The sequence below is a fragment of the Lepeophtheirus salmonis genome, chromosome 3 (assembly GCF_016086655.4).
Source record: "Lepeophtheirus salmonis chromosome 3, UVic_Lsal_1.4, whole genome shotgun sequence".
Classification (NCBI taxonomy): Eukaryota; Metazoa; Arthropoda; class Copepoda; order Siphonostomatoida; family Caligidae; genus Lepeophtheirus; species Lepeophtheirus salmonis.
In genome coordinates, this window is record NC_052133.2 from 49,979,475 (window position 1) to 50,003,960 (window position 24,486).

The 24,486-nt window shown below is 30.9% G+C and overlaps 1 protein-coding gene across 1 annotated transcript; it reads left to right on the forward strand.

The window, feature by feature from the left end:
* Window positions 1-459: 459 nt before the first annotated feature.
* LOC121115321 (ras-related protein Rab-23) lies at window positions 460-22,256 on the forward strand. Its single transcript, XM_040709552.2, has 3 exons — window positions 460-797; window positions 13,612-13,854; window positions 20,078-22,256. The coding sequence occupies exons 1-3, from the start codon at window positions 622-624 to the stop codon at window positions 20,349-20,351; spliced, it is 693 nt and encodes a 230-aa protein (XP_040565486.1). The 5' UTR covers window positions 460-621; the 3' UTR covers window positions 20,352-22,256.
* The last annotated feature ends 2,230 nt before the right edge of the window (window positions 22,257-24,486 follow it).

Sequence of the window (24,486 nt, forward strand, 5' to 3'; positions counted from 1 at the left end):
ATCTTTCTCACGTATTGATCTCGTGGGTCCTCGTTTTGCTACATGGTTTAAAGCTTTACTCTAGACTATAACTAAATTTTCTGGATATCTAAATCCATCACAAATATCTATAAGGAATTTTTAAAATTTATCAGATAAAAAAATAAATTGGGGATTTTTAATCATTTTTATTATTGGTTATCTATTGTAAAGAGCTTAACAAATTACAAAAAAAATAAATGATTCATGTTAATGTATCGTATTTTTTTAAACAAAGCTTCAAATTTGAGAGTGTTTTGTGATAATATATACATACATGAGTGTAAGGAAATTCAAAAGAAGCCGGGAAAATCAAAGTTGTACGCTCATCCATGCAAGTAAGCAAGCAACCAACACGTATGGTTTGCAGGCATGCCTTAAATAACTATTATGAAGAATACGAGAAAAAGAACATCCGAAACACTGATGCTAATTTGCGTCAGTGTCAAAATGACAGTCGTTTGAATAGATAGTCAAAGAGTTATTTGGTTTTTTTTTCTTGAAATAAAGTGATTTGTAAATAAAATCCTCATTATTTATTGTGACAAATTGAAGGCTTTTTTGCTTGGTTTTTGGTTATTGAAAACCTCATAAAGAGTTAAAATGTATTTAACTGACTATTGTGAAGACAATGAGGACTCTGAAATTTCAATTAAAGTAGTGATTGTTGGGAATGGAGCCGTTGGGAAATCCTCCATGATTCAGAGATACTGTAAAGGCCTTTATACTCAAAATTATAAGAAAACCATTGGAGTTGACTTTCTTGAAAAACAATTAAGGTAATGCAAAGTCATTTTTCCCCTAAATATACCGAATGACAATTTAGATAAAAAAAATCATTCTTTCAAAAATTAAGTTTGAATAAATAGTTTTGGAAATATTCACGAGAATAATATTAGAATATCTTGGTTTTTTTTTTTTGATTTTTGACTATGTAGAGTCTTAGTCTCGGCTCTGGGAAGTATTGATCTTGGTCTCAAGACTATTATGGCAACTACATTTCGTGGTATGGGATACAAATGTTGTAATTTGAATGTTTACTTTAATGGATTAAGTTTGTGAACTTCATTCTTTCAATATGAAGAAAGGTGTTTTCAAATTTTGACAATAGAATGGATATGATAAATTCATTTAAAAAGTCTCAGTTTCTCTGTTTTTAAATATTAACATTAAATATTAGACTTCTTGGATGACATATTTGCATTAACACTAATATTTGTAATTTTTTAGTTAAAGAAATAATTTGTCCGTCAACCCTCGATTTTGTAATTTTTTGTATCACATTTTTGGCAAGCAACTCCAACTCTTAGCCAATTATCTTGAATGGATAAATTTCCATTTTGAATGACTATTTCGTTTTAAAATTATCTATTTTATGTTCAATTTATCTATTATGCTTTTGCATTTGATAATTTCCATTTTTGAGTTTAACTATTCCATTTTGTATTTAACTATTTTCATTTTGAATTGGAAATGGTATAGACAGAAATGTCTTTTTTTAAAAGGAAAAAAATCTATCACTCTCAAATTTCTTGGTTTTGTCTCTTCAATGTCTTGATTTTGATTTCGCAGACCAAAGCAACTATATCCAAATGTTCATTTTCTAAAAGTAACTAAATCCATTTGTTTAGTATGATATCGATGCCTATATAACTTTGTTTATGTCTAAATATTGACCCCTCAAGGAGTTGGTATCAAATCTTGAAAATATTATGTTTAAAAAAACAAAAACAAGATTAATGTATTTCATTGGTCTCGATCCCTAAAAGTACTGATCTTGTCTCAATATTAACCCCTCAAAGAGTGTTGGTCTCCACTAAAGGTGTTAAATTATAAGAAAAAAAATGAAACGCTCGAATATCGTCAACTTATAAGTTTTGTCAAAGGATAATCGAATTATCAGTCTACCTCAAATAACTTTACAAAATTAGAAAATGATCATTCACCAATTTGAAGTCTGACCAACTTTTAAGCCTTTGTACTAAAGAAAATAGTGACAAACATCCGGCCTCATGGCTCATTGTAATTCCTCCCATTGATCCATCTCTTACTGATATCTACAACTATCAAGGAGGAAATATCTATAGACTATAATACTTATAGAAGATTAATCTGCTTAACAGCAGAACGTTTAATTAATAAATATTGTTCATAGGGATGATCTGCCGACACAAAATTGACTTCAAATAATGTTCTGACGTGTATCGGCAGGACATTGCTATGAAAGCATTGTTTTTTGTTTTCACGCAACCTTTTCTTTAAAATGAAATAATCCCAAATATTTGAAATATTTAATTTCATATAAGCGGATCATAGTGAATAGGTTAAAAAAAAAAAAGACCAGTCTTCGAATATTTTTTATCCAATTAACATCTCTAATCTCGACTCTTTAAAACCTTGGTCATATTTTCAGAAAATAAAAATAAGATCCATTTTCTATCTTGATTTAAATCCCTGAAAGTTGTAGTCTTGAACAAAACACTTGTGTTATTATTAACTTACTAATAATATATTCTCTGTATTCAATGAGTTAAGATACCCAAGAACTTTAGCTATAGTTTCGAGCCTTTATTTAATTTAAGAGACTTATATTGGCTTCGATATGACCACTTTCCATACATAATATGTATTAATTTATCATTCTTATATTTTGACAAATCAATTTTGGCTACTTTAAGTACAATTTTTGAAACACTTTGAGGGTTAATAAATATGATTTGTTGATAGAAATTGACAATAAAATATAATTTACACTCAATTTTGAGAAAAATCCTTCTAGCTTGCTTTTGTATTAACGAGCCACATATTTGAAAAATAAATATTTGTGGTCAATGGAAATATGATTCAAGAAATTACTCTTCATATGATCACTTTTTCTCCCCTTATGATAAGTAATAACTTAAATTAAAAGATAAACAGATTTGGGAAACAAATCCCTAAATAACGGTGTTGAACTTTTGTTCCAAAATCCTATACTGCTCTGAGAACGTTAGTAAGAAGTCATATAGGGAAGTTCGGTTTGAAACCATCACATTGAAAAATTTGGTCACAAAAAACAAATTCTGTGTAAACCAAATTTATTTGGTACAAAGATCAAAACAATATGTAACTTTTGGCATTCATTCCATGGCATGGTTAATTGAACTTTAGCAGAAATACCAATTTTGATGTTGAGTCAGAATTGATTTTTGATAAATAACAATAGAAAATGATGGTATTTATTGGTATAATTGAAATACGATTTCATTAAACTAAAAAGTTATATTTCAAAACAATCTAATAAGTTAATGAACATACTATTGTTATAAATATATAGAAATTGAATAATAAGTGAAACATACACTTAACATAATTAAAATAATATCACAAATTGCTGTTAAGATTGAAGTATTTTTCCATTTTTTATTGGAGTCTTGCCGATGTCTACTTCAGTCATACATTTAATACATACTTCCTCGTCTACTCCATGTTTTGGGACATTAGGAATCCATATTTCCACTCATAAAGTGAAGGAAATTCGTCCCCTGGAGTAGGCTCTCATCTAACAACTCTAACAATCCTCCTTTATTTCAAAGAATTGGAGTCCTGAGTTCCTTTCTTCAGGATCTGTCCCAACAATCTACATACATTCTTTGTTCGTTCTACAATTTGACAAGGTCTTCATTCTATTAAAACGTTCAAAACCATTGCGGATCTTCCACGTCGTAGTGAAACATGGGAAGCTTAGCCTCAGTTTCTCAAAAGGATCACTCTCCCATAGTGGACTGCAGCAAGGAACTAAGAAGACTGTCTGATTTCACTCCAACCCATTAGGGAAATGAAATGGAAGGCTATATTCTGTGTTTACTCTTTAGCCTTGTCATCATCAATTTTATCATTCAATCCAATACTAAATATAGTTAATCCATATGTCCCAGTCAAAGTTCTAATAAGTAAACAAAGTTCATGTCCCATTCGGTATAGAAAAAAATAGTGTTGTGTCCGTTCTTAGTTAGTCCGTTTTAATGCATCAGTACTCCGGTACCACTCACTAGTGCTGTATCTGTCCTTATTTAGGACTTAAGACTGCAACCCCTTCTAGTTGAGTCTTGGTCCGGTCCATTTCAGTCCTAAAAACTTTTAAAGTTTGGTCCATGATGACCCACTCATCTGTATTTATTTTTTGTTTAATCAGTTCAAATACTGAAAGCCCTAAAGACTGAAGTCTTAAGAAACAGTCCTAAGACTACACTGAACTAGACTCAATAAATACAGTTCGATAGAACACTATAATAAATAAAGACCGTACATAAATAATACTCGTTCTCGGATCAAGTTTTGATACATCAAATCCAATCAACTGCAACTAATTTTTATGCAAAATACACTAACCTATTTTTGCATTTAATGTTTATTTTAACTTTCTTTGAGTTAGTTAGATACATATGCCGTAAGTAACCTGTATTGAAAGTAATGCAAGGCAATCACTCCCATCATAATATCGCTTAATAATTATTAATCCATCATTAGAATTAAATAAGAATCCATATCCTTTCTGTGATGGATGTGAGGTAATTTGCTATGGTTTTCCTTCAATTTCAAAAACTATTTACACACATAATTGTTTCTTCATCTAATATGTCTTTAAAAAAGAAGAAGTCATTTTCGAATGCACTTACTGTTGATTAAAATAATGTTCTTACCCGGTTCGAAATTATGAAAATAAAAATTCTAGACCGATTTGAACTTATACCTATTTCGATGGAGACTGCAGATGACGTTATTCTACTAACGCAATCATCTACACTGTAATTTTTTGTCGTCAGTTGCCAATGTTTCTGCTTATTTTCTTCATGTCAGAATTCTGAACTTTGATTGCTTCAATACAAGTTAGCCTTTGTTAAGTGGTGAACAATCCTCAACAACTTTTGGATAATAATTCCGTAGTTGGGAAGAATTGGCTAACTACCAACTGATTTTGGGTCGTTTTTTCAGTTTCTTTTCGAAGGTAATGTTGTGTGATACAATAAAAGTGATGTCGTTCACGGTGTCAGACCGTTGATTTAAATTTAATCGTGGATCTATCTCCTTCTATGAAGTGATTTTCGTCCAATCCATATATGTATATGATTTGTATATGACATCATTGGTTTGTTGTTCCCAATTTGAAAACACATTTCATGAGGTCATCAAGAATTCATCCCGAATTTTAAATATGATTGATTAAAACCGAATGGATCTACCAATCCAGACCGAGTTTCTATAAAGAATTGAGTTAGTTTCATGCCATAGATAATATATAAAGTTACACATGATATCATGTCAGTTATACACCACATTTTTTGTTTAATTATGTATTTCTATTTCCTAAAGTTTCCCCTACAACAGTTGACATGAAATCATAATAATGTTATAAAGTAACTCTATAATATAATTGGATATTATCAGAGGTCTATAAAATATGTTCTAGTATGTCTTTTTGGCATTCTGAACAGGTATTTTTCAAAGCTGCTACCATTATTATTTAATTCTTGAGAAGGGCATATCTAAGTAAAAAGTAATTACTAGAACGCGGCTCATGAATGTCTGCGAGTAACAATGATGGTCTGCTAGGGAGTTATACTTGTAAGTCCTTGAGGATTGATATGGGATTAATTCCTGGTTTTGTGTTTATTTCCACCCCTTAACAGCTGCTTGCAGCTGATCTATTAAAACGTCTAAGCTGCTTTCCTCCTAAACATTCTTTAAATTGTCAGGATTGGCCCGTTCATTTTCGGTTTCTTTTATTTTTACATACCAACAGGACATGTTTTATGGATCATTAGATATTATCTATATCTACTTATAAGATGTACGCCATTTTGTAAGTCTCAATTATCGAACAAGTTAGTACTCGAATGCATTCAGAGAAAGCACATTTCTGTGTAAGTTATTTGTATTTGAATCAAGTGTGTTAATAGTTACACTATATCGTGTCCATGTTTCAACTAGTGTAACCCAAATTGTACAAGTTGGAAAGAATATTTTTAAATGAGGAATTTAAGGGATACTTGTGAATATGATAATGCAATAAATCGAATGTTCTTTATATAGAGGGTTGATATGTTCATGGTGCCATACTTTGAAAATAAGTCATTAATAAGTGGGGTATGTGGCACAAATACTCACAATTATATTGCTCGTAAATACGTAATAAATAAATAATTTTAATAGATCAAAGTGAAAAGATAGTATAAATTAGAAGTTGGTAATAAAAATGACTGATGATGTAATTAAATAGACGTTATGAGGCCTAGAAATTGTAATAAACTAAATCTATTTATACTACCTACAACTAGTATTCTCATCTTTGATTGGTTGTACACGAGTTAGTGTAGCTATGCAGTGAACAATTTACCTACAATAATGTATTTGGCAACCTTTCCTCCACAAATAAGCGGAAAAATGACGTAAAATTAGCCTGTAGTTAACTTATTCTTCTGGACTATGGAGTTATTCATAGCTTAACTGGCAGACAAGTTAATACAGGTTATATCCCGTCCAAACGGATAGGTGGTCCCAACACCTGCAAATTAAGTTCCTTTTGACTTGTGACACAGGTTTATTATCCCATAATTTAGTGTTGCGTAAGTCCTTATTTAGGATTGAAAACTTCAGTCCTCTCCAGTAAAGTTTTGGTCCAGTATAGTTCAGTCCTGCATATCAGTCTCACAACTAATAAAGTACGGTCTTTGATGACGTCACTCAAATCTATTTCTTCTTTTATTAATCAGTTCTTGTACTGACAGTCTCAAGGATCGGTCCTACGACTGAACTGAACTAGTTATTTTTTTTATAAAAATCCAATTTAATCCAAGTTACCAACGGATTTTGGTCCTTCCCCCTGTTTCTTTTTGGAGGAAAGATTGCGTGATATATTCATGTCCTCCTTTATCTTAACGTTGATTGGTTGAAGGAGTATCAGTACTCCCAATTTTTCTATAAAAAGATACTCATTTGTTAAATGCTCAGATAAGTAGTAATAATTATTCTTTAAAGAGAACAAAATGAAACCCCGAGTAGGTATTTTGTGTGCCTCGTTTGCTACTTTAAGTAGGAACATATATCATCTACATACTACTTATATACATTTAAAGATCCAACACCTTTTAAATAATATGTCTAACCCCATTTTACTTGATCATCCTTATAAAGAAGATATAATTGCTATTCCTGGTGGATATACAAATATATATTTAGTAGTTAGGTAGAGAGGGTTCGTTTCACGCACTATTGTTATAGGTCAAATGATACAAATTGGAGATGTAAAAAAAAATAATATGTCAGACGTATTCATTATTTTTAAAAGTTTTTTTTCCAATAATGTTTATCACATTTGCAATGAAAACATTGCTTATTTGACGGTTGTACTCGAAGATTTCCATGATTTCATTCCTATTTTCGACAATTGGCCTTCAAAAGACTGGTGCATCTGTGACATCAAAATTATCAGAACGGAATCCACGAAACCAAAACATTGTGTGATTGGCAGCTACAGTATCAGAACCATAAACACTATTCACATTTTCAGCCGTCTGACATCCGTTTCCACCTTGTTAAAAAAACAAACAAAAAAAAACCTGTAAAATATAGCGTATATTTTCTTTGCTGGTGTCCATCTTTGACGACCGCTTAAATCATACTGAGTCAAATAATCACAAAACTGTCTAAAAGTTTTTTTTAGAGCGAAATTTATTTTGACACCATCATGCGTTTAACAATTGATCTTATAAAACGCGATATACATATTACTAAAGCCATCTATTGGACTTCTTTTTACTACAACTATTATATGTAGGGTGTGGTGGGGACATCTAAATAGGCTAAGCCACAAAATTTATATACCTATTGTATAATATAATGCAGATTATTTAAAAAAAAAAAAAAAATCAATAATTTTTGTTTATTTTTCTTCAACATAAAAGAAAACTGATTTTGATGGAGGTAAAGAATCTTCTTGGCATCTTTTACAGGGTTTTTATTTTCTAAAAGGTTCAATAATTTTTTTAGTTCTGAAGAAGGGAACATTTAAGTATAAATCAATAACCAATACTTGTGGTCATGAAAGACGTAGAGTAGTAATGAAGGCGTGCTCGGAAGTTATAAGTTTAAGTTCTTGTTGGACTTGGAGTGGAATTCGAGATTTACATTCGAGTAATTCCTGTCTATATGTTCCTGCTGTATATGGAGTGGGATTTGTGATCATTTAATCACTCTCACGGCTGCTTGCAGCTGATCTAATTAAACGTCATGAGAGCTAAGCTTCTCCGCCTCAAACATTCTTCAAATTGTCTGAAGAACCCCCATTGATTCATGTTTTTTTTTTTTTTACACACGAGTCATATTTTTAGTTTCACTCAGGGGCGTCTTGAGGATTCATATATAGCTTGGTTTTTTGATTTTTTTAAGTCCAAAAATTAAAGTTTTAAGAAAAAAATTCAAAAATCCATTGCTATCTATAAAAAATTAAATTTTTTGGGAAACAAATTGAAAAATTAAATTTCAAATTATAAATTTTTTGAGAAAAATTGCAAAATCCAGCTATTCACAAAAATGAAATTGTAGTAAAAAAATTTCAATTATCTATAGTTATTCACAAAAAAATAAATTAATAGGAAAAAAATTTCGAAAAATAAATCTCAAATATTTTTTTTTTTTAATTCCAAAATCCATAGCTGTTTTCCAAAAATTTAATTTTTCAAAAAAAAATCTATAGTTCTTCATAAAAAATTAAATTTTTCGAAAAAAATTTCAAAAAATGTATATCAAAAATCAAATTTTTGAGAAAAAGCAAAAATTCCTTACAGCCCCTCAAAGCCATCTCCTGCGAACGCCTCTTTCACTGGTAATACGCAGTGAACACCCCTTGTGCAGTGAATATGAGTATTTTTAAAGGACTTTACAAATCCTTGAAAAGGAAACTATTAGAAAATAATATATTTATGTGTACTTCGGCATATATAAATGACAAAAACTGACATTAAAAATGGGGTTTAAAGAGTGAAAACATGCAACCAATAAAGGAGAGAAAATTAAAGTCATTATATTTAGTGCTATTGTGAAAGAACGTATATCTCATTTTGCTCCAAAAAAAAAAAAAAAAATGCAAATAAAAACATACGAATATATGTAATAGAAATTGCTAATGCAATTTCCTTTCTTTCTTTTTCCATGTACCAGTGTTTTGCATTCTCAAACATATGTAGCATTTGCAAAACAATGAAATGTCATCCGCACAATAAGGATTATATCACATCATTCTGTGGTTAGATATATTTATGTCATTTCTTTGGGGTACACAAATTTACACACAAAGAATTCCCGCGCTTCAGATTTCCGGATGACGAAATTGCACAATGTTTTCTTGTGGTCACATATACTTACTAAGCAAAGTAAAAAGTGATGAGGTTTTTTTGCTTTATTTTGACAATAAAATTAGTATAGAATGGATTAGAATGTTCCAAATGTCTTTCATGCTAATCTTGAACTCCTGGGCAATGGAATAAGTGTCAGCCTAATGGATAACTGAGAGTAATATAAAGTCTAAGTCCTCGTTCGAGTCTGAGTAGAATTGAGAAATAATATTCGAAAATTCTTTGTTATATGGAGAGTGGGACTGTGTTTATTTCCTTTCTCGCCCTCTCATAGCTTTTTACAACTAATCTAGTTAAGTGTCATAACAGTTAAACTAAAAAAGCTGGCATGACTTTGGTACTACTTATTAGTAACTATGTTATTTTAGTCGCTAAAGGTTCATCATAATGCCTAACCTCTTTCAAAGAGACAAGATACATAAAGTTAAAAGTAGCAAGTGTGTGACTAGAACGTATTAATATAAGGGTGGGAGGAAATACTGATTAGGAAATCAGTCCTAGGACTGATCCAATGTTACCTCTTAATCATTCTTCTAATAATCAGGGTTACCATGTTAATTTTTTGTTTTTGCATACCTGTAGCTAATATTTTTAAAAACTCTACATATTGAAACAAAGCCTTATTAGAGATGAAGTCGAAATAAATGAGTAAAAATATTAATCATGTCATTTACCTGATATTTAATGCAAAAAAGAAGTCAACACAAACCAACAGACTCACATTCATTTACAAGATTTACCTTAATTTCTTTATGAATGCAAATATTTGAGACATTTTTGATAATTCCTGACTAATGACTCATAAAGTATTTCCTGATATGATTATCATTTCTTGGGCTACATAAATATAAAAAAGAATCAAATACCTACATATTTTGAGTTCAATAACTTTTTATAGCAATTTTGTATGCAACCTAAACCAAGATGTAATATTAATTGATTGTATTTCTTCAATTTTCCTTAAAAAAATGTTCACCAATTATTAGCTATTCAATGATGAAATTTTTTTAACAGAAGATCAAAAAAGCTAATTCAAGTTTAATTCATCAGCCAAAGGGCAACAGTTGACAAATAAATACATTGGAATTATTGATGTTTTGGGAAATCTTTATATTTTCATTTTTAGGCTCAAAAACCAAAAATAATGAAAAATTTCAAATAGTTTCGTCCACTTCCACATTTTTTAAGCCATAACATGATATTTAATAACTATTTATGTTCCTTCATATTAGCCCGTCAACATAAAATCAACTTGAGTCTGGATTACATTTATATGCTTTGACAAATTATAAATAACAAATTGATTGATTTTAAGTATTTAATAGGGGCCATTTCGGCGTTTCTTAAATCAAATAAAGGTTTTAAGCCATAGATAAAATTATACCCTATCTTAAATCATCCCATAAACTTGAATACAGGGTATATATTTGACTCAATTATGTTTATAAAATATTGGCCTTTATGTATAAATGTAGGAAAATGATAAATTTGGACTATTTCCTTTTCTTGATTTTCTCTATCGTCAGGCAAAAAATCCTATGAAAAAAAATATTTTTGTGGACTTCTAAACCTACAATTGACAAGTTGTTGTCTTAACCCTCATCTTCATTTCCTTGTAATTTTGGATTTGTATACTCATAGAGACAAACTCAAAGTGTTTCGTTACTCAAAGAATGCAATCGTTATTGCTATTACGACATAAAAAGTTCCAGTATACTTGTAGGGATTTTTTTTATGACGTCAGATCTGACATATGAGTTCAAATATATGATTTACGATCCACTTATAATTAAATCAAGTATATTTTCAATCCGATCATAAGCACAAGTTCTACTTAAATGCTATCACATAGAGTAAGTATAACCATATATTTTACAGCTCTGGGCAATCCTTTGTTTGAAAAAGATTTTGGTTTGAGAGGAGAGGAGCTTAGCTCTCATGACATTTCATTAAATTACTTCGAGTCGGGTAAAAACAACACCTCACACTTACATATATGTATCTCCCGAGCAAAAACTCATTCTTACTCTTTGCCTTTCATGAGCACTTGCACTAGTTATTACTTAATACTTGGATCCTCCCTTCTCAAGAATTAAATAATAATGACAAGAGCTTTCGAAATATAAAAAAAAAATATTGTTCAGATTACCAATTAGAAAAAGGCACTCCGACTTTTATGACATGTTTATTCATTTCAAACGATATTACGTCGCTGAATTTAATTTTTTTATAATACATTTTCAGATCTAACATCTTAAATCTCCCAATTAGTTCGACAAAACAAAAATGATACTGGTCTAAGTCCAGTCTAGGATTTCTAAACCCAACACTAATGCACATATTATGTTCTTTGTTTACAATTTAACCCTACTTTTGCAAATTTTTAAAACTTTTAAGGAAACCCAACTCCGCTTAAAAATATAACATATATCCTCAGGTCTTTTGTATCCGTACCAAATCAATTAATTGTGTTCTAAATGCCCCACAATCATGTAGTTTTTATTATTATAATAAAAACAATCTCTAAAAACAATGGGAATCAAAGGCCAAATGAGTTAGTACGTAACAACTGATGAGTGCAAATTAAGTTCTGAAGTCTATATTATTACATTCAAAGTTATGATCGATAATAATTAAAAACACAGCAGGTGGGCCCAAGATAAAGGTGTGAAAATCTTGTTGCGTTATTTATGAAATATTATATATAGATTTGTAAAAAAATATGATTTGAAAAGAGGGCTCGATTTTTTTATTTGTAATCTCACAAGTTTTATTTTATTTTCCAAAGGTATTGTCAATACAATTCTGTTTTTATTAATGATTCTCTATTTTAAAAATTCAAACGTATTAGCGAGCAAGAAGGAGGACAATAGGTTTATACTCTTCATTTTCAGCAGATCTGTTGTCTATCATAGTTGCCACCATATACTTTTCTTTTTGATTTACACTCAAGAGGATATTTTTCACATTTTCACATTTCTAATCAACATCATCGTATTCATTTCTGTCTATGTTCATTTATTTCATTCTTTTCGGAGCTGTTTGCTGCTAATCTAATAAAATGTCATGACAGCTAAGCTGTTTTCTTCCCCATAGTGTTATCTCACTAACCAGGGGAGGTCCACAGGATTATATATATATATATTTTTTTTTTTGGGGGGCGGACTTGGTTATTGGATTGAAAAAAGTCCATAAATGAAATTTTTTTGGAAAAAAAAATCGAAAAATTAAATTCTTAGGAAAAAAAATTAGAAAATTAAATTTGTTTGAAAAAAAAAAAAAAAAAAAAAAAAAAAAAAAAATTGCTAAAATTTCCAGCTATTCATTAAAAATTTCAAAAATTAAATTTCAATCATAAAATTTTTTGAATAAAAATTTCAAATATTAAATTTTTTGGAGAAAAACTTCAAAAATTCATATGTTTTAACAGAAAATTAAATTCTTAGGAAAGCAAATTAGAAAATTTAATTTGTTTGAAAAAATAAAAAAATTAATTTTTTCCATAAAAATTGCTAAAATTCCCAGCTATTCATTAAAAATTTCAAAAATTAAATTTCAATCATAAAATGTTTTGAATAAAAATTTCAAATATTATACTTTTTGGAGAAAAACTTCAAAAATTCATATGTTTTAACAGAAAATTAAATTTTTTGGAAAACAATTTGAAAAATTAAAGGAAATGACAAATACTAATTTTTTGAAAAAAAATAAATCAAAAATTAAATTTTCTAATAAAAAGCAAAAATTCCTTAATTTGGGGGCTACAGCCCCTTCGACCCTTGTGGACGACCCTGCTAAAATACAAATTTACATTGTATTTTGTTATCAGTTGCCAATGTTTTTGTTTCTTTTCTACTAATTAGTGTTCTTAAAAGTTGATTGGCTGAATGAGAATATGTTGAGGGTAAGCAATGAACAATTTCCATCAATTATAGTTAAATAGTAATCCCATAGTTGGGTAGAATTGGCTAATTACCAACTGATTTTAGGCTTTTTTTATGTTTTTTTTTTTTTTGAAAAAAGAAAAGAAATTCAACAAAGTTAAGGACGTGTAATATGTATTTTTCAAACTTTCAGGAGCAACAAGTTAATTTTGAGTATATCAGTAGATCATATTTTTTACTACTCAAGTTATGTACTTATTTGTCTATGATTGAGAAATCTTTGAATATGTATGTTTAAAGTTCATTTTATTTTTTAGAATAAACGGTGATAATGTGAGATTAATGCTTTGGGATACAGCTGGTCAAGAGGAATTTGATGCCATTACCAAGTCCTACTATCGGGGAGCACAGGCCTGTGTCATCGTTTTCTCAACCACTGATAAAGCATCCCTCTCCTCAGTTAAAAAATGGAAGAAAAAGATTGAGGAAGAATGTGGATACATTCCCACAGTTCTCGTTCAAAACAAAATTGATCTTCTACACGAGGCAAGGATATCTGCGTAAGTAATGTACTTAATTTACATACTTAATATGCTGTGATAACTTCAAATCTGGAGCGAGGAAGCCTCGACTGTTAAATGAAAATATGGGTAAATGCCTTTATGTATCACTGTTTGATTCTTCAGGATAAGTTATCAGCCTGAAAGTTGGCTAAGAAACACTTACTACGTTCTTATTAACCTGGTCCATGTAAATTTGCCGATTTTTTGCAATTAATTCTAAAAACATTTTTATTTAATTCAAAATGAAAGACTAAGTAATTGTAAATATAATGAACACTCTTTGTAAATCTTGATAACTCCATGTAGGCCATTAAAAATCAAAATAACTCATACTTAAATAAGGAAAGTGTGTAAAGAAAAACTAAGTATAGCGATTAGGAAAGGAATAACGGTTGAGGGTTTGCTCGTTCTTCTTTTTTGTTCATTATTTCATCAGTCGTGGGCATGTTAACATCTGCCTCTAAAAGAAGAATTATCGCTATCATTGGTGTAAATTGATTTAAAAATCCACAATTGCTATTTTAAATGTAAAAGAATCTCTTCTTCATAGCATTTTCTCCAACCAAAATCATATAATAAGCAGCTGTATGTTAGCAATGGTCTTAATTCAGTAATACCATATGTCTCGCTCCCGCCTTCTCCTCGCGCTCTTACGCAAATCTCATCTCTATGTATATCATAATGTATAAATTAGTATATTTCAAGGCGCATAATTGACTTTTAAACTGTTGAGACTAGTGCTGTATCGGTCCTTATTTAGGACCGAGGACCGCAGTCCAGTCCCACTTTTTGGTTCTTAAAGAAGGTAAAATCGATCCCTCGTGACGTCAATATGGTTGTTTTTCCTCCTTTTAATTATTCCTTTATATAATAAAATCGATTATATAATTAAGGTTAAATATTAAAGTTCGTATTATAAGGAAACATACAATAATCTAAATACATATTTCATATATCTTATCTGGCCCAAAGACTGACGGTCCTAAGGACCGATAGGACTGGTCCTAAGACTGGACTGTACTCACACAACACTAGTTGGGGCCATTTAAACAGTTGTGTAAATTTAGCCATAGATAAGGGAGGGGTTTTGTAGAGTGCGGTAATAAAATGAAATAATACATAAATGTAACATCTTTTCTTGACAGTCCAATGATTTAGATGAGGATTGGGCATTGTGTTTTGTTAGTGAGGACTCTAAAGACTAAAGTTCTCTTAACAACTTTTATAATAAAATCTTAATATTATTCTGTCATTCTTGAACTGAGAATAAATATGAATTGATATAAGTATTGAGTAGTTATTGTTGAGTGTGCTCATGAAAAGTGGAGACTAACATTAAGGACTTCTTTGAAAGTTATCGTCTATATAATAAAGCAAAATTTGTCCTTTAGCCGACGCTTAATAACTCTGGGCAATGCCGGGTCATAACGGCTAGTAGCTTATAAAGGCATGAATATATACAATTGCTAACCTTGAATAAAGAAGTGAACTATATAACTTCACCATATTTTGAAGTACAGTCATGGGCATATCTCTTAAACAGTTCCTTCCTTTACAATTGAATACACTCATAAAAAACATTTCAAATGAAGAAAATATGGTATACAGTTAACACTCTATGATGTAGAATATTACATACAATCATATTTACACTATTGAGGTTGTTTTGAGTTGTTATGGGTATACATTCCTTGCATCATATCCCATAGATAGATAGATAGGTACAATTGTTATGCCCTTTTAACCTCTTATGTAAGTAATGTACTCACACTTATTTGTACTGAAAGAAAAAAAAAGATTCTTTCGATAAGATTTTCTTCTTTGATATAGTACCCTTCTCTTCTCCCGATATCTCAGGATTTCACGGAGTTAGACATCTACAAGATATTTTTGCATCTAAATATTTCATAATAATAGATGAAGTAAAAAGTCTGAGCGTTTTTTCGCATTATTTTTGCCAATAAAATGAACATAAATAGGATTATCCGATTTAGATGGTTTCAAACGGATTTCTGTGTAATCCTCAGTTCCCGGGCAATGGAATAAGGACTCACATGCCGGTTCAACTCGACGATTTCCTTTTATTTTATCGGCATATTCGACGTTCATATTACTAAAACGGAATAGTTGGAGCCACCGCTTTGCTGTTGCATTCAATACTTTATTGGGTCCATAAACAGCACATTTTTTTTGGGTCGCCTTCTCCGCCTTTTTACCTTGGTCGTAGTGATACTGTAGAATGAATGGAGTTTTCTCTTTGTGTACTTCCATTTTGGAACGCTTCAACACGCAACTAGCTTCACCAAACACAAAACTGTAAATGAACTTTTTTTAGGTGTGCGCTTAACCCTTCAGCATATTTTAATTTTTTTTTAATACAATGAATTGATCGTAAGGTATAGCTCAGTAAAGACATTTAGCGAAAAACGCTCGTAACTTTTATACATAATGCATAAAATTAAATGTTGGCTGTTCTACAGAAAAGCAAGATAGAATGTTTTTTCTCAAAATGGAGTGTTTTTGTATTCTTCAACGAATTATCGTTCATTTCTATCAATAAATTATTCTTTTTTACCTTTTCGGGCAGGGCTACTAGTGAACTTGTCAACATATCCCCCGACGTAGCTATTTAAAATCCAAGATTATAAAAAACAAAAAACTCCGAGGCTACAAGAATATTAATATAAATACTATTTTCTTATCTTTATTCAAGAAATTTTTGTAGATTTCGGTGCAAGTCAAGGGAAAGGATCAATTAATGGAATAATAAATGCTGTTGAAATGTTTTGGAATACTCTAGGATCTAGTAAACTTAGCAGATAAATTATCCCATTTCTATCAAAACTAAATATCTTTCATATTTGATTACATGTATCTACTAGGAACATTAAACAATCATGTTTATATGTTCTATCAGTAATTTCATTGAACGGGTTATTCCTCCAAGATAAACTTCATTAATAATTTTATGGTTGCTTTGATTAATTATTCCAATTGATTTCTGACAATTTGGCTGATTGCAGTATTTGTTCTTTAGCAAACACCGTAATGGGTTTAAAGATGAACTTTAAAAACACTTTCAAACGTGTATTTAATATTAAGTATAAGACTGTATCTACTACGCTTGAATCAAATAAGTAAATAAAATAACATACTAATTATTCTTTATTAGCTTAATATATACAAAAAAACTCAAGAATTTATACATTTTCTAAGATAAAGCACAAGAACCCAAGATGATATGTAAACCCCATGATCTGGGGGGAAAACTCAAGCACTGGGAGCCTCCTTTGGGTGTAAAAAGGAAACATAACTTTGCTAAGTGATGTGATACGGAAATTATATTGTTTAGGTTAGAGGAGAGTGAATCGGAGTCGATTTGTTGAATGAGAGATGAGTCCCGAAGAGATTCCATCTTATTATGTAAGGCACTACAACTTTTTGAGGATGTGATATCCGGCCTCATCCTTTAGTCTACAAATCTACTCCGATCATTGATCACCTATGATGAAATTGAGAATGGAGTAAGACACAAAAGATATAAAAGAAATAATTATACTTGAAATTACTAATGGGATCCCGCAATTCAAAAATGTGCTTCCCGGGATCTCACTCAAAGATCTCTTCATACTGACACATTATAACGATAAGTGAGTACTTACTGTTGAAGAAAGGTTATTTTTATGGTGAGAATACTGTGTTTTTTTTTTGTATTAAAAACAAAAAGGATGAGATCATTCATATAATAGTCTTTAGAAAATCGGTTATTTACAAAAAAAAACAAAAACATATTTATATATTTATAAAAGATGTCACATACCAAATACATTAGAGGATGTTGGAGCGAGAAGTATCAGGAAGTGAAAAGATATTATGACGTTTTTGAATTTAAAATATCATCAAATCTTACAATGAAAAATGATTTCTTAATAAGAAAAATAAATTTGTTCTCTCAATCCTGCCTCCTCCTTGAAATAGAAAATAGTTTCGAAATTATAAGTTAGTCAGCTGATAGTGCATGAGAAAACTCATGGTGGATTTGATATCTAATTAACCGGGGGGGATGAGGGGGACAGAGGGATGGGATTTTTCCAAGAATTGTTGGTTTTACCAAAAACTATTATACAAAAGTGTTAACTTATAAAAGGCATAAGGATTAATATGTAAAGTTAATATGTGTTTGTTCATTTCTGATTTTGATTTTGTCAGAGTGATTAGACTCAACTTTTGTTTTTTTGTCATTATTTGTATGACGTAATTGAGCTGCATGAACCGATTTCAATACAACTTTAGTATAATAGTTTTTAAAATGTGTTAGTAGCCTTTTATAATTATAAGACGTGTATGCTAAACCTTACAAGACCGGTCCGAACCAAAATGTATGTCTCGAATCGAGTCTCAAGATTCCATTGATGACTCACGTTTTGGGATGAACAAAAATGCCATATTTTCATCCGTTTATTTTTTCTAATTTAAAGCAGCTGACTCTACCTTTTCAGAATTTCATAATAAAAATATAAAGGCCTTCTCCGAAGGTAAGGTAACCATTTTCAGTATGTGAAAAAAGAGGAGAAAAATGAACATGGTAACCAGACAATTTGAATAATATTTGGGAGTAGAGCAGCTTAGCTGTGATGCACTTCTATTAGATTAGCTGCGAGCCACTGTGAAAGGAAGGAATAAACACAAAACCCCTCCGTAGCTAGCAATGATTAAGGTAGGAATTACAATGTTGTCGATTCTCAATTCTACTCTGATTACAACAAGGACTTACACTTATTCCTCTCAAACAAATGATCTGTGTTATTTTCAGTAATTCATGAGTATATCCACCTTTTATACTTCAGATTGTCCTTCATCAAGTATGAAAGAATAATGATTACAGCTTACCAAAAAAATAAACAATAAACACTTATCTGGTTCCAACTACAAAAAGTCACTCCCTTGTCTAAAATAATACTTTCTATAGCTCTAACTATGCTAGTTGTATAACACACACACATTTATGTATTGGACAGAGTCTTAACATTACTATCACGACTCGCTTTTTGGGATGAAAACAAATACTATCTTCTTTATTTTCATCTATTGACTCATTCTTATTATTTAAAGCAGCTGAATCTATGTATTTATATATTGAAAAAGCTTGTTACTCTTTCTGATCTGAGCTTTTTTGAGCCGTTATTATACAAACAGGGCTAGGTTCAATATCGAATTAGTTTGGAGAGATGAATAAGAAATAAAATATTTGAGGAAAGATTTTTTAGTTATAGAAATCCTCCATTTTTTTATTTGGCTGAGATACTATTATTGTCAATTTCAAAAACAAAAGAAAAATGGACAATTTTGGGCATATTTAAGACCCCCAAAAATTTGTTGGGTGGGATTCCACGTATTACAAGAGAAAGAGTTAATGGACTTTCACTTGTATAAAAGTACCTAAACGTGAAAAAAGTCACGTTCAGTGCAGTCTTGGTCCGGTCCAGTCATTGACGTACAGGAAGGGACGCCAGGGGTCTCAAGTGAAGTTCCTATCTTTGGTCTTAAAATGGCGTCGGTCTCTTTTTTAAAAGGGAATAAAGAGAGGAAAGGGGAAGAAAGAAAAGAAGAAGAAGAAAAAAATAACGTGAAAAAAAGGGATGAAAAAGAGAGAGAGAGAGAAAAACAATTTTGCAAAACAAAATGAGGCTTGCGAGCATTTGGTTCTTGATGTCTGTTGCTTTCATAATTCAGTGTTAATAGAAAAATGTTTAAAATATAATAATATTTTTTTTTGGATCTTATCAAAAATAAAACTGATCTATATTTAACGGAGTTTTTCTTTTTTTAATTTGAACACATTCATTCAAACACATATACCGAATGATTAAACTCTTGCTTTTTTAATCCCCCTCTATATGTATTGCCGGACTTAAAATAGGCTGCGACGTCCCTAATGGCAGATCTCCGGATCGTCTATGGGTCAAGTTCAGTCCTAAAATTTATACAGTTCTGTCCTTGATGATGTCTATTACTTACAGTCCGAAGGACCGGTAATCATATGTGCCGGTCCCAAGGACTGACAGGATCTGTTCTAAGACTGGATTGGCCACAACAGTAGCTGTCAAAACTCTATGTCAAATGTTCTATTTTCCTTGCGGTAGGCGAGGTTATGAGTGGAACAAAAACTCGTTTGTGTGTTAGTTTACTTAATATGTAATTTATATTTTTTTAATTTCAGAGATGAAGTGGATCGTGTTGTGAAAGACACAAAACTCCGACTCTACAAAACCTCCGTCAAGGAAGACCTTAATGTAACAACCGTTTTCCTAAGACTGGCAGAGAATTATCTAAATAAATACAATTCAAGTGATCCTCGCTCTCGTCGTTCCATCGGTAGTAATTTGAGTAGCAACAATAACAATAATAGCAACAATAAAAAGAACCTTCCATCTCCGCATCCCATTTTGATTCTACGGAAACCCTCGAGCAAAAAAAAGCATTGGTTGCTATGAATATACAAAGTCCATAGGGGCTTACGACGAGAATAAAGACTATTGGTCCATACCTGAACGAACTATAATGTTAAAGCCCATTGGAGGACGACACTTTACACCCTCACACTACTACATCTCATCCTCGTCTCATAACGGAAACGGAAGCAAAAATAAACTTTTTAAAACTGCTTGTAAAATACTCTAAAGGTTTGCGGCCTAATGCTATAAAACAAAGTGGGACATCACTTATTTGTTGGCTTAAGTAGATTCCATGTTGTACTTAATATCCTTTTTCCACACAAGATGGGGCTTTTTATGATACAAGAAGACATGACGTCACTTTATAATTTACTGTCATTAGTTTACAACTTATAGAAGCAAATTGTAGAAGTGAAGTGGGGTCTATTGTGTTCATAAGACCTTTGCATATTATCATCTTTAGACCATAAAAATTATAACCCCTTCAAAATACAGAGGTTTTGAGATTTAAAATGTTTTTTATTTGGGATAGAGAAAATGCCTTATTAATAATTGGGTCTAACGTTTGTATACACCCTTCAGAAGAGAGAGTTTTTGGGATTTTGGGGTAGAGAAAATGACCTTTTCGTACCGTTAAAATTTGAATTCTCATAGTATTTTCACGCCTACAGACTATTAAATCACAGAACCTATTTATTTTGTAAGAAAAGGTTTGGAGATTATAATATGCAGAATTCTTAATATTTATATTAAAGTTGTCTAATGGTCTGTTCCATAGTTATACACGTATATACGTGTACACTTTACATGCATAATATATGCCCCATTTTATACCCCAAACAGCATCGTCCGCAGGATAATATTTAGGGTAAGGGGGAAGTGGTTCTTTGTTTTGAAAAACACAAAAAATTAGAAAAATTTCAAACATTAAATTTTGTCTAAAAAGGGAAAAAACCACAGCTATTCACAAAAAAACTTTTTTTTTTGAAAAATATTTTAAAAATCCATAGCTATTAACAAAAAAATAAATTTCAAATATTACATTTTGGGGGGAAAAAAAATCAAAAATCCAGAGCCGTTCACAAAAACATACATTTTCCTGGAAAAAAATATTAAATATTAAATTTTCTAATAAAAAGCAAAAATTCCTTGATTTGAAGGGGGTGGGGGTCAAACGCCCTCATTTTCACTTCCCTACTATCATAACACTTATAACTTTTTTTTTCGTTCGTCGCAGAATTCCCCTTGTTAATTCAATTAAAATGGTGAATTCATGGAGGTTGCTAGTTATTTAATTATAGAGTAATATTGAAGTATACTCTACGTCTTAGCTCAGGTCTATTACTAGGTATTGAAAAAAAACTTTGAATTTTAATAGACAAATCTATTTTATACCAGATAAATTAAAAAAAAATCTTTTTTTAAAACATGATTTTAAAAACGACTTTTTTATAAAAGTATTTTTTTTTATTTATAAAAATGAATATTATCAATTTCAAATTCTGAAAAAAGATTCCAAATTTTGACCACATATATCCTTTTTTTTTTTTTTTTTTTGGACAAATAACACCCCATAGTCCCAATCCAGCGTGAAAAAAAAGTTATTACTTAGGCCATCCTATTTGGACAAATATTGACCAGGTTGTTGTCTTATCCCCACTTGGTTTATAGCATTGGGTTTGCCACCTGCCCCTGAATATTGAGTTGTTTTTGATGATCCTTCATTCTCTACTATTAGTCATTTTGTATACATACATTTATATGAAGAATACTCTTTACTTGTACATTTTCACATTCAGAATTCAGACGTCTCATGATCCATGTTCGTTTTTGACAGAGTTTATATTGCAAACATATATTAAGGAAATATCTTATTTTATCATGTTATTAAACACCATGTTCTTTTTTGAAAATAAAAATCAAATAAAATTATCGTACAATAAAGTGGAATATTTGTTATTATTTTACTAGCGGTAGTAATCTCTATTTGTATGAGGTATTAGGTGTTGACAAACAGACAAATCCACCAAACCCGGTCCGCTTTTAATTCCGGTATTAATTAGTTATTTCTGTTTTATTTATAATCTAAGTCTGGGACGATCATTACTAGTTCATTTTACAGTTGGGAGGGGAAGAATAAAATTTGAAGTATAAATCCAATATTTAAAAAAAAAAATGGCCTCTTATTAAACTTATAATGATTAAACTCACAATAAAATACATCAAGAGGGATTGCCATAAAATCAATCATAAATACACGTTATAGTTTATAAAATTAACCCCCTCGATCAAAGCCCAACCTTTCAATATTAACAACATATGTTTTTTACAGACTATATAAAATATACTCAAGTCTACTAATACAAAATAGTGGTTCATACAATGTGAAAATGATAAAATTAAAACAGACAAATAAACGGCTGTTTTTGTTCTCATAACAGAGATCTACTTATTAAACATTTAAGGGTTGAGTAGAACTTACATGATCATTGTGGGAAAACCTAACCCTGTCTGCAGCGTAGTTTCATTCTCTATCTTTGTAGCGGAGAATCCTTTAGGAAAAGGCTGCAATTCTTGCTGCAGATGCAATGAAGATTTTCCTCAAAGAGTGAAAGCTTATTGGACACCCAGAGGTGAAGTAGCTAACGATGTATGCTTTACCACTAACTAAAGCAAAGCAGACAGCCCTACATTCTGGGGTATCCTTTGGGCATTCTACAAAGAATGTGGTAGTCACTCAAATTAAAGAGATCAATATACAAATCGAACAAGTATCGAAGACCAGATAATACTGGGCATCCTGCAAACGCATGGATGATTGAGTTAAAAATCTTTTCACAATCCTTGTTGAAGTTAATTTAGTCTGTCGAAATTTGGAGCTGAACTGTTAATTTCCTTTGCTCCTTGACAAAAGTGAGGGACTCCCTTATGACCTTTTTCCATGATTGCGGCAGGTCAAGAAGATCAATATATGTTCGACAAATTTTCTTGGCATTATGTTCGAAGGGAGGCCGAAGTAACATCTTTAAATGTCAAATGGAATCGACGTAGCTGAATGGACAACGCACTAGGGGAGATATTTTTCTCTTAAACTCATTGTGCGTACGTTCGCGCCCAGGTCATTCATAGAGAAAGGAATATACTTTATGTTTATGGATTTCACAGAAGATCCCCAGGTCAGATGCAGGAAAAGTAATATTATAATGTTTACTTATACTTTATTCAGTGTATTTCCTCACTTGTTTGATAGTATGAGTTGACCTACAACAATTTACATTCCCAGCTAGCATTTTTTATCTTTTAATATGGAACACAGCTCGATTGTATTATTATTTCTGGGATCAAGTACAGACATATATTTTAGTTTTTCTAGCCATGGCTCCTAAGTTGAATAAATGATACTTTTTAAAGATTTTTTTCCACAAACTGGAACATTTTTTTTTGTTTTACAAAATGATTCAGTCCAATTGTATCAAATCACTGAATATTCAACTTGTATATCGTAGTTACAATGAAATGCCCTAATTTAACCTGCAACCTGAAAATCTTTGCTTTATTAATAACTACCTGAGGATAACCGTGTTTCAGATTGACGCGGGGAAATATAACCAAAGAATGAAGGTAGAAGGAAAGAGGGAGAAGTTTCTGTTGGAGATATATAGAAAGATAAAAGGGATTAGAATGTTTTTTTGATCTAAAGCTGCCTCTTAGTGATATCAGAGGCCCAAAAGTCCTTGTAACAAAAAAGTTATTTTTTATTCTCAAACATGACCTCACTAATTTTGTCAGAAGAAGAAGACCACTCTTCACTTCAGGTGGGTGACTTTATTATCCAGACTGATTAATTTTGTCAGAAGAAGAAGATTAAACCCACTTCCCTGTGGGTGTTTATCAACCCCAGAGGATGAAATATCACTATTATCATTTGAGTGTATCAAAATATTACAATCCTGTTTCCAATTTTTGAGGGATTTGAGTTATTATCAAATTTTGAAATCCATTATCAAGGTTTCAAAGAATGTTTTTAATGCATCCTTATTACTAAACCCCCCAACGATAAATGAAAAAGAGGAGTTGTCTTATAATGTATAAGACATGCCTTGTTTGATAATTATTTATTAATTCAGAAATAATATATTTGTTAAAGCAGTGGTTTCCATCCTGTGGCCCTGAA